The 11,052-nt window shown below is 50.8% G+C and overlaps 1 protein-coding gene across 1 annotated transcript in view; it reads right to left on the reverse strand.

Moving 5' to 3' along the window:
• The window catches only part of IRS2 (insulin receptor substrate 2), a 31,749-nt gene extending 21,244 nt beyond the window's left edge, over positions 1-10,505 (reverse strand). The window contains 2 exon segments of the mRNA XM_056329255.1: positions 6,604-7,037; positions 7,039-10,505. Coding sequence (XP_056185230.1) covers positions 6,604-7,037; positions 7,039-10,115 — 3,511 coding nt within the window. The 5' untranslated portion in view covers positions 10,116-10,505.
• Between the last annotated feature and the right edge of the window lie 547 nt (positions 10,506-11,052).

Genomic DNA, 11,052 nt, shown 5'->3' on the forward strand with positions numbered 1-11,052 from the left:
TTGGAAAGTATTTCCCTGCTGTTAACTTGTAACATACGTCTTTCCAGAGCATATTGCCCTTCACTGTGCGCAGGAACTAGATTTTTTCAATCACTATTTTTGATACATCTATACACAATTTTGGGCCACCATCAATTCATTAAAAATTTCAGAACATCTGTTTTGAAAAAAAAAAATTAAAAATTGAGAGTAAAAAATCCCTGGATAGTAACAGAACTCTGAGTATAGTCTTTGGTCTTTTAAATCCATTTCCAAAGGGATTTCTCAACAGTGCTAGTTTAGTGGCCCATTTTTCACCTCAGCTACCAAGCAATAGCACAACTCCATGCAAATGTGCACACACTTACCAGACTAGTCGCTGCAATCATACTTGTTCAGGAAAGTTACTCATTACTGTCTAACTGGCAACACACAGGAGTTTACACACTACTGCTGTCTTTAGGTGCGCCTCAAATGCTAACGCTTTAACGCTCCATTAAGTGTATTTTTTAGGTGAGGTTCTGTAAAGATGTAATCTTTACAGTGATTTTTCTGTGGTTTGGATCAGGCTTATAATACGTAAACCTTAAAAGCTTGCTTTAAATATAAACACCTACAACCCTGCAACAAAGGGATTCGTCCTACCTATATAAGTGTGGAAACTGCAAATACAATGTAAACCAGTATTCCTGGTTTCTTCTACAGCTGACAGAGGTGCAGGGGAGAAGTTGGGCTACTTTGTAACTTGCATTTAAAAGACATGGGAGCAGTCACCCTTGCTGGCTCTGTTTACTGCGGCTGCTTCTTGTGAGCGCCTGGCAATCTGACTAACCCAAGATGCCCACATGCTGGACAGCTAAAGGCAGTTCAGACAAACACAAGTGTAAAAAACAAAACAAGAAAGCCTTTGGAAAGGCTGAAGGAGGAAAACCAGCCTTTTCAACAACCAGCAGCAAGGGGACCCCTGAGCAGAACTTGGCTTTTCAAGGCTGTCACTCTTGACATTCTGCATACATACGCACAAAAACTTTAAAAACAACCACATGCCAGACAACAGACACACAAACAAATCGTGTATGAACTTTGGGGTCACCATACCATCTTCTAAAAACTCAACGGGTGCTCCTGATCTCTGTGTATACACAGACCACTTCTAAGTAAACACTGTAAGAAACTACAACAAAAAACAGTGTTGTGAAACCCTCATAACTACACACCCCAATTTATCACATCAGTCAATATACTCACTTCAAATTGCCATTACACACACTGCACCGACATAACATTAAAACTTCCACAAACTCTGCTGAAGTGTATCATAACTAATACACAACACACCTAGGCACAAAGAGAAAACATACAGACAACCAGTATAAAAGCATACTATACCTCAACAAATTGGGAAAAAGAAAAGACCCCAGATATAGGCATTTCTTTATGTGTTTATTACTTTAGAAAGAAACATATTAACATAAATAGTGCTTTAGAGAAAATCTGATATAAACAAAAAACACCTGGATGTACCTATGTTGTCATTTAACTGCCTAATAGGAAGGAAAGTTAGATTACACACACGAACTCTAGCTTAATTTTTCCTTGGATGCTTGCTGCGTTTCAACCTTTAAACCACTTCAACATTCCAGTGTAATTAACGCTATTTAAAATAATAGTAAATCAACCGTAAAGAAACCTATGTTACTTTCTCCTTATTAAAAACAAACAAACCACCGTATAAAACATGTCCTAATACTCTTTCTGTTCACACATTCCTTTATCCATTTTACTTAGAAGCAAATGTTAGTCTCTGTAGCTATCTTGAAAGAAATCATGTAATCAGAAGCAATCATCAACCTAAGCATTTCCTCTGCCTTGAGCAATGACTGTACTGGTTCATTTTAGAACAAATCCACCATTCAACTTGGTCTATAACAATTTATCTTAAATGACTCAAAGTAACCATGACATTCTTTCTAAGAGCAGTATAGCTAAACATAAAGTATAAAAAGCAAAATAAAAGTCTAATAGATGTTACGCATTTTAATATTCTATCTGCTTGTAAAAAGCTGACATCCGTATAATAAACATGATTTAAAATATCAAAGGCTTCATTTAATCTCAGATAACTTCAGTTTACATTTTGTGTTTCACAAGTGGCACTGCTGGGTTCAGACCTAACCATTTTGGTTTGGCCGGCTGTAAAATGCAGTCTGGAAGACAAGAAATGAATTTCTAGAGGTTTTAAAATAAAACCTCAGATTTTTAATTCTAATCATAAGAGATTTAAAAAATAAAACTACGTAAGGTATTAAATGTAGTTATTTCTGCTGTTAATTTTGATGTTCCCGCAGAACTTGCAATAAAAAACTACTACAACTGATTTATTAAAAAAAAATTTAAAAAGATGTATAGATTTCTAACACAGCATATAGTTCTTTTAATACTTTTAACAAGTCATTTTAAAATGAATACAAGTTTTGTTAGAGACAAACGTTCTCATGCTGCTCTAAGAACCAAAACTTAATGGCAGTTAGCATATCAGAGGAGAAAAAAATTAGTAATATAATTCACTGTGCAAAGCAATCCCAAGGAAAAAGGAAGCAAGGGTTATGTCTTCAATAATCTCAAATGCCATTAGAAAGACACAGGAAGAGATTTCTCAAGATAGGCTTTTTATTGTTTAGGTGCAATCATAAAACCCTCACAAAAGTAAGAGCTAATTGACAAGGCAGGGGGGTCATTATTATCAAAAATCACCTTGTTATGATCTTAAGTTGATGCATTACAGATGATTACTTCTTTAAATAAATCAAGACAAAGGAAACTAACATAGGAGGAGAACAACCCTCAGGGTTTTTTTGCACTATTACACACAGTATTTGTTCAGTTTCAGAAAACTAGACCAACTACTAGAAACATGTACAAGTTACAAAGCATTTTGTTAACGGAAAAGAAAACAAATTAAAAGATAAGCCACCAAAGCTCGGTGTTTTCAATTAAGCAAAATTCCCTGTTATACACCCACTAAATTTAACAGGAATTTTACTTAAGATTTTCACGATTACACATATTAACCCCACCAAAATAGAAACAAAACTCCCATTTGATTTCAATGGAGCTAAGATCCACCATAAAAAGTCACATCATTATTGGATGTAAACTGTCATAAATATACTGGAATAAATAAATTACACTATATGAGAAAAATGAATGTAAATGTCTCTATAAATAATGAAAACCATACACAGTTCATATGTTTTTAAGCCAAAAAAAAAAGGTCATAATTTAAGAACAAAGGCTAATTGTCAGCAAGTAACAAGTTTCAACCAACCAGCAACAGTATTTTATTTACACATCAGATGAAGGCAAGTGTTTCTCCAATTCTTAAATATTTGCACACTTTCAGAACACAGTAAAACTAAATGAGCCAATAATTTCAAGCAACCTTTTTAATTTTTCTGTTTTGACAGCAGCTGTGGATGCACTGACTTCTCTTGCCACAACAGGATAACATGAACAGAGATTTCCAAAAGCACAGCACTCCCTACAGCAGAGGCAAGTTACTGATAGCAGAGAGACAAGCTACATGTGAAAACCAGCCACCTTTAAAATATACAAATAATTTCCCTTAAAACACTTATCCACAAGAAAACACATCTACTGCTACAGACATTCAGGGAGAATTCAAACTGGTTTTTAACATGTATTTTACACAAACCAAATTATTAATTTACTGGGAAGGTAATTACAAGGAGCTTCTTTGTATACCCTGTATCTCTTGAGATTCTCCTGTTCTAAACACTAAATATATGTGGATTATCCACTGTTTTAAAATTGTTAGAAACCTCTCTTGGTTTTTGAAGAAGTACAGCTTCTTAACTTTGCTAATATAGTTAAAAACAAAATTTGAAAAAAGTGCAAACTACTAAGTAAACAATGCTGATTATATATAAGCTATCTTTTGTGCAAACCATTAATTTTTAGAAAATTAGATTCTCTCAACTCTACCTGAATTACTGTGTTAAAATAATCTTGCCTATGCTCAAAATACAGTTTCCTTAAATTGCATGTATTTCTCTGGAAAACACTAAATTCTTAGTAGTCTCCCAAATTACAGTGTTTGAAATTCACATACACTGGCACAATACTTGGTGATCTTTTTTAAACAAACTTCAGTGTAAAATCCCAACGAAAACCAGAAGGAAAACTAGGAAATTTGCAAAAGCTAATGACTTGATTCAACTTACGCTGATGAAGTCCTTTGTGATAAGATTTCTCCTTCTTTGTGCTATGACTTCCCCAGCTTGCCTGCAATTAACCCGAAGCCCTGTTTTTTGGTACCTAACCCTGCGTGCTGCTGCCTGCTGATGCTTGTGTAAGGTTTTTCCTTACCGCCTTGGCCTGCTGATACTGGCTACATTAATCCCTGAGCCCAGCAGGCGTGCACGCTTCTCAGGGAAGCAGGGTGGTGAAGACAGCCTTGCCTCCTACAGAGAGAGTAAACCTCAACTGGCTTCCCCGCACCACTTCTCGCTGCGGTCTGCATTTACAAGCTTACGGAAAAGAGGAAAAATAAACACGCATGCAGATTAAATATTAAAATAAGCCAAGCCTATAACCACCCTTTTGACAAATATATGGCAGAACCAACACCCCCCCCCTCCTCTGTACACTGTGTACCAAATTAACAGGGTTATGTTTATTGCATTAGCCTTTTGTTTACTGGATGGGAAGGGCAACAGCGGGTTCCCCATTTATCCTGCTTTTCGCCTGGATGGTGACCAGGCTGCCATCCACTCCAGGTTTTCCCGGTAACTGGTGCCCGCTTCCCGCCACCTCCACCCCCACCCTGCTTTAGGGTCAGCAGTTTGGGGAACGTTGTGGAAATAGCTCTTTCCCAACATGGGGCTTGCTTTGCGGTTGGGGCTGTAGGTGGCTCAAGAAAAACTCGTTTCTGTGAAAAATCAGATTGCAAAGCAAAGGGCGTGACGATTTTTTGGTGGCCGGGAAAACAATCCCAAGGGTGAACAAGGACAGGGGGAGCTGCAGCATCCCCACCGCTCTAAGTCAAGCCACAGGGATCCTGAAAACGACCCCAGTAAAACTAGAAGCAACAAACAAGTAACACTCTGCCCTCAACCCTTCCAGTCGCTTAGAATAAGAGTTCATGCTTTCAAACTCTGACATTTCATTCAACAATCCTCTCGTCTTAATTAGGTTCAAAGCTTGCTCTGCAAACGGTGGATCTCTCATCTTTTCCATCTTCCTGTACTTCCTATCAAAAGAGAAAATATTTTCTTCTTCAAAATCCACTAACTACTAAGAAAACAGAAAAAAAAAAAACCAACCCTGCAAGTGGCTCTTGCAAACTGTCGCTGTTTGCCTATTATTGGTGACCTCTATCAGCACTGTGAATACAGGAGCAGTACCTACTCCCCTCCAAGCAACTACTATTAGGTGGTATGTTGTTTCACCTAGCTACACCCATAAACGTAGATAGCACAGCCATATATGCATACGGGTTTAAAGTACCACATCTTGCATATATTCAAGAGCAAAGAAAATCCCTACAGTGTCTCATCATTGACTTTTAATCCCTGACAGACCGGCTGTTCTGTGTGCTCCCCAACCAGCCCCCAGTTGTGTAAAAATTCTCACTCCCTACGAGGAGGCGGGTTGCTATTTTGGGATGTTGTGTAAATGTGTGTGTATTTCTTTGTTTCTTTTTTTTCTTCTTTCAAACAGCATAACTAGCACCTCAAGAAAGGAACAGCTACATAATTGAAACCTGAATTCTCTCTCACCCCAAGTTTCAGATTTCTTCAGTTTGCTTTTGCCTTTGAACACCCAGCGTTTGCAATCCGTGTAAAAGCAAGCCAACCAACTGGTCATTCATGCTGGGACTGAGCCGCCAGCTGGGACATAGTTACACGCCACCATAGGGTGGGCCTTTAAGTGAAATGTGCGATACAACATGCAATAGCGCGTGCATACAGTGACTTCTGGAAAGAATTATTATTTTCTTTTTAAATTCACATTCCATGCTCAGCGCGATTTACTGTTAAACTTTTGCAAGAGAGAAGATATTTCAAAACCAAGATATTAAATTTATCTTTCTCATTTTGATATGATTGACCTTCCCAGCTAGAGAGCCAAGAATTTTTTTGTAACCTGATGTCCCCAGTCTAACAATCCTGAGTTTTTTAACTCAGTCATTTTACATTTTTAAATAGTATTTAGAAGCCGCATTAACACAAACTATTCTGGTCACATTTTCCAAAATCTTACATCAGAAAACTCTGAAGTACAGCCCAAACATAGTAACCGTGTAAACATTAGCTTCTGGGGGGGGTGGGGGTGGGGAGACACGACCCGAAAGTACACGCTCATAATAATAGCACAGTTGAATTAAAATATGAAGAAATACCCCAAAATTAAACTTTTTCTTATACAAAGAGCCAGCGAGTTCCTCCAGGACTGTTTATTACAGGACACATTGGGGGTAAAAGAGATTTTTAAGAAAGCAAGGAGGGATAGTGCTCTACCTGACAAAACACAACCCCGCGGTGAGCAACAAACACCAAGCACAAACACGCATGGCAGGCACTGTCAGACGTAGCTACTCACCTTTCACAGCACTCGCTTCTTTCAGGTTGTGAGACAGAAAGTCTATGCTGGCATAGGCGCTCATCTCCAATCTGTTGATTCCCCCGTTCAGGACATGCCTGGCTTTCGACCTGGCTTTGTCACAGCTTGCCAGGGTCCCGTCCACGACGTCAATGGCGATGTAGTTGAGGCCGTTCTGGAAGCCGGCCGAGGTCTCCCGGCACATGGGGCTGCTACCCTGCTCCTCCTCCAGGCCTTCGTTTTTCCTGAGGGACACGTTCTCCACTGAGGCCGAGTTGTGCCGTTTGGGGTTGTGTGCGAAGGAGGGGGACACGGGGGTCACAGTGGTGGTGGAGGAGAAAGTTTCCGAGCTGTGCCTCCTGCGCCCCTGGGGATCTGCCCGGATGACCTTGGCCCCCCCGGTTGGGGTCTGGGGGAGGGCTGGAGAGAATGAAAGCCTCAACCCCAGAGAGGGTGAGCCTCTTCACCCCAGCCGTGGGGCTGGTGACCCGGGCACTTTCTGACTTCTGAACGATGGGTTGCGGTGGGGTAGTGGCCATGCCAAAGGTCATCTCTGTGTAATCCCCACCGTCGGATGGGCTGGACGAACAAGCCACCCCCACAGCTGCCTTCAGGTAGCGCCCATCGGGCTGGCTGGTGCTGGAGGAAGAGCCTGGAGAAAGCGCTTCCAGGGAGCCCACCGAGACCGTGCCCGACTGGGAGGGCGACTGTGACCCAAAGTCAATGTTCATGTAGTCAGAGAGAGGGGAGCGCCTCTGCCCAGTGCCCGAGCCCAGGGAGGAGGCTGGGCTGTCAGCGGGCAGTGAGGGGGGAGAATAGACAGCAGCATCCCCAAAGTCAATGTTGATGTATTCACCGGGGCTCTTGGGCTCGGGCGGCAGAGGGTGCTCGTTCATGCAGGGTAGCATCGTCCGCAAGGTCTCCAAAGAGAGGCGGCTGGGCCGGGCCACCCGCTGGCACCGCTGGCTCAGGAAGCTCTCGGTCCGGCTGTGCCGCAGGGGAGAAGGCACCGTGTGGCTGGAGGGGGCAAAGGAGCCCGCAGGCGACTGGCCCGCTCCACACGCCACCTCCTCTGGGATCGTCCTCCCCGGGGAGTTCATGAAGACGTACTGGTCGCTGTCCTTTGCCAGGCCCTGGCTCTTGTAGGAACGGGGCAAGGAGCTGTACGAGTAGCAGCCAGGCTTGGGGGGCTCGCTGGAACCGTGCCCTGAAGGAGCAAAAAAGAAGTCCGGGGGGGTGAGGGAGGGAGCCTGGGGCCCGTGCTGGGGGTCCCGAGGGGACATATTGATATAGTCGCCATTACTCAGCCTCCCGTCCGAGCTCTCCACGGACAGCTTGGAGCCACACCACATCCGCATGTACCCGCTGTCGTCAGGGGAGCTCTCCCCGGGCGAGCTGTTCTTGTAGCTGCTCCCGTTCCCGGGGGACCCGCCACCCACCCCCGCCCGGGGCTGCAGGATCTGCTTGGGGGCCGATACGCTGGTGGGGCTCATGGGCATATAGTCGTCGCTCCCCCGGCTTCCCTGCCCTAAGGCTGCGGCCACGCCAGGGGTCATGGGCATGTAGCCGTCATCTCCCCCTCCTCCTCCGCCTCCCCCCCCTGCCGGCGGCCCCAGGTTGGTGCTGCTGCTGCCGGAGCTACGGTGGGAGCCGATCTCGATGTCCCCGTAGTCCTCGGGGTAGGGGGTGTAGGTGACTTTGGGGGAAGCCCCGGCCTGGCAGGAGGGGAAGAGGCGGCCGGCGCTGCCGGCGAAGGTGGCGCGCATCAGCGTGTACTCGTCGAGGGAGGCGGAGGAGACCTGCGGCGGGGCGGGCCTCTGCCGGCACGGGGTGGTCAGCGAGTAGGTCCGCTTCCGATGGCCCCGCTCGGCCGCGGCGTCGGGGCACGGCCGGTAGCAGAGGCGGCCGCTCGGGGGCCGCTCCATCGCCATATAGCCGTAAAGGTCGGTGCCGCCCCCGGGGTCCCGCACCGGGGGGGTCTCGGCCACCGACTCGGGGGTGTTGCTGCGGTTGCTGGCAGTGGAGGAGGAAGAGAAGGGCCGCAGGTCGCCGCCCGGGCTGGAGCCGTACTCGTCGAAGGACATGAAGCCGGCGTCGCTGGGGGAGCCGGAGACGGAGGCGCTGCCGCTAGACGGGCGCTGCGGGTGATGCGGGTGGGCAGGCTCGGAGCCGAGGCCGCTGCTGGACGAGAGGCTAATGGGGCTGGTGGCGGAGGGGGGCGAGTGGGAGGCGGGCATGGACATGGAGCGGCTGCTCTGCAGGCCGCCGCCGGCCAGCACCGGCAGCAGCTTCCCCGCCTGCCGGCCCCCGCCGCCGCCGCTGCTAAGCGTGTGCGAGCGGCTGAGGGGGGTCCGCACGGGGCCCGGGCTCATGGGGCTGCCGGCCACCGAGCCCACCCGGCAGCCGTCGCCCTCGCTGGCCGTCCGCACCCGGCACGGCGTGCACTTGGTGCCGGTGCCGGCGGCGAGGCTGTCGGTGCGGGAGCGGCGGAGGAGACCGGTCTGGCTGGGAGGCAGGTTGACCAGATGGTGGTGCCGGCGACCGGGCACAGTGATGGGGTGGGTGGCAGAGGCGCCGCTGCCGCCGGGCCCGGCGGCCCCTCCGGAGGAGGAGGAGGAGGAGGACTGGCTCTTGCTGCGGGGCCGGAACTCGGACAGCTCCTTCAGCGCCTTCATGGCCTCCAGGATGGTCTCGTGGATGTTCTGGGCCACCACCGAGTCGTCCGCCTGCATCCAGAGCTCGCCGGGGCCGGTGGCCGCCGAGCGCCCCACCTCGATGAAGAAGAAGCTGTCGGAGTGGCCGCAGCGGCGGATGTTCATCAGCTGCAGCGTGACCGTGGGCAGCTCGCAGTTGAGGCGCACGAACCCGATGGTGCGGGCCGAGAGGCACAGCCGGTGGACGCCGGTGAGGTTTTTGCTCTGCCCCAAGCCCTTGGGCTTCAGCGTCACCTGCCAGACCTCCCGGTAGGCAGCGGCGGCCGGGGTGATCAGCCCGTAGTTGAGGTCCTCGCCGGCGGCGGCCAGGGAGGCGGCGGCCGCGCCGCAGGAGGCGGAGAAGGGGGAGGCGAGGTGGCGGTGGGGGGACCCCTGGCAGGCAGCCTTGCCCTCGTTGAGCAGGTCGGTGAGCGCCCGGTACCAGCCCTCCTGCTCCTGCTCGTTCTCGGCCGCCACGGCGAAGTACTCGTCCTTGGTGTAGAGGGCGATGAGGTACTTGTGCTTGGCGTCCGCCCGCTTGTTGATGTTGAGGCAGGAGTCCAGGGCGATCACCCGCTTGGGCGCCCCGGACTTGTTCCTCCATTTCTTCTCGCTCTCGTAGTACTCCAGCCGGGCGCCCCCCGCCTCCTCCCCGCCGCTCGGGCCACGCAGCACGAAGAAGCGCTTGTGGCCGTGCTTCTGCTTGCGCAGGTACCCGCACTTCCTCACGCCCTGGTTGTTGTTGTTGTTGTTGTTCAGGTTGGGGCCGGGCGGGGAGCTCAGGGGGGGCAGCAGCCCCAGCACGGCGGGGCTCGCCATCCCCGACCCCGCGGCAGGAGAGCCGCCCCGCTCCTCTCGCTGCTGCCGCTGCCGAGCGGGACCCGGGGGGCCGAGCGCCGCGGGAAAACGGGAACGGGGGGCGGGGAGTGAAGCGAGTAAAATAAAGTTATTCCTCCGCGGGAAGAGCGCGGCAGCCCGAAGCCGCGGCGGGGTCCTCCGCCGTCGCCTCTAGGCAGCGGGTGCTGCCGGCGGCCGCCCGGCGTCCTCCCCGGCTCGGCTACCGGCGGCGCCGCTGCCGCTCTCCGGCCGCTGCTGCTGCCGCTGCTGCTGCCGGCGCCGGCGGGAGTTTCGCCGTAAGTAACACATCGCGCACCGAGTGCCCCAACTAAAGAGCAAAACAACACGTGACCGCCGCCTTACCGAGACGCTCACACACCGAGACAGGGCGGGGCTCGGCCGCCGCCGGCACCGCCCCGCATTGGCCGCCGCGCCGCGCGAAAGACGGCACCGACCGCCAATGGAACGGTGGGGCAGGCCCTCGAACGCGAGGCAGCGTCACGCCATTGGGTGGCGGGAGCCTCGTCCCCCACCCCTTTCCGTCCCCTCCGCGGCGGGCGTGTTCCCGCCCACAGCCTCCGGCCCCCCTCAGGCACAGCGGGACCCGCCCCCCCCTCCCCGCCTTCCGCGCATACAGCCCGGAGCGCGCCGGGCCGCGGGAACGGCGGGGCGAGCCGGTGCACCCGGCTTGAGCCCCTGTGCCGCCCCCCGCCGTCCATGGCAGCCCGGCGGGCGGGACACGGGTGGACATCGGCGTCGCTGGCCGCGGCCATCAGGTGCTGCCGACCCGCCTGGCGTGGGGCCCTCCGCCCCCGGAGCGGAGCTTCCGGGCGTGCGTGTGCGCCAGGCTCCCCCCCGCACACCCACACACACGCGTGTGTGCGTCAGCCCTTCTCGCACACGCACGCACGGCGACTCC

Source organism: Falco biarmicus, chromosome 2 (assembly GCF_023638135.1).
Source record: "Falco biarmicus isolate bFalBia1 chromosome 2, bFalBia1.pri, whole genome shotgun sequence".
Classification (NCBI taxonomy): domain Eukaryota; kingdom Metazoa; phylum Chordata; class Aves; order Falconiformes; family Falconidae; genus Falco; species Falco biarmicus.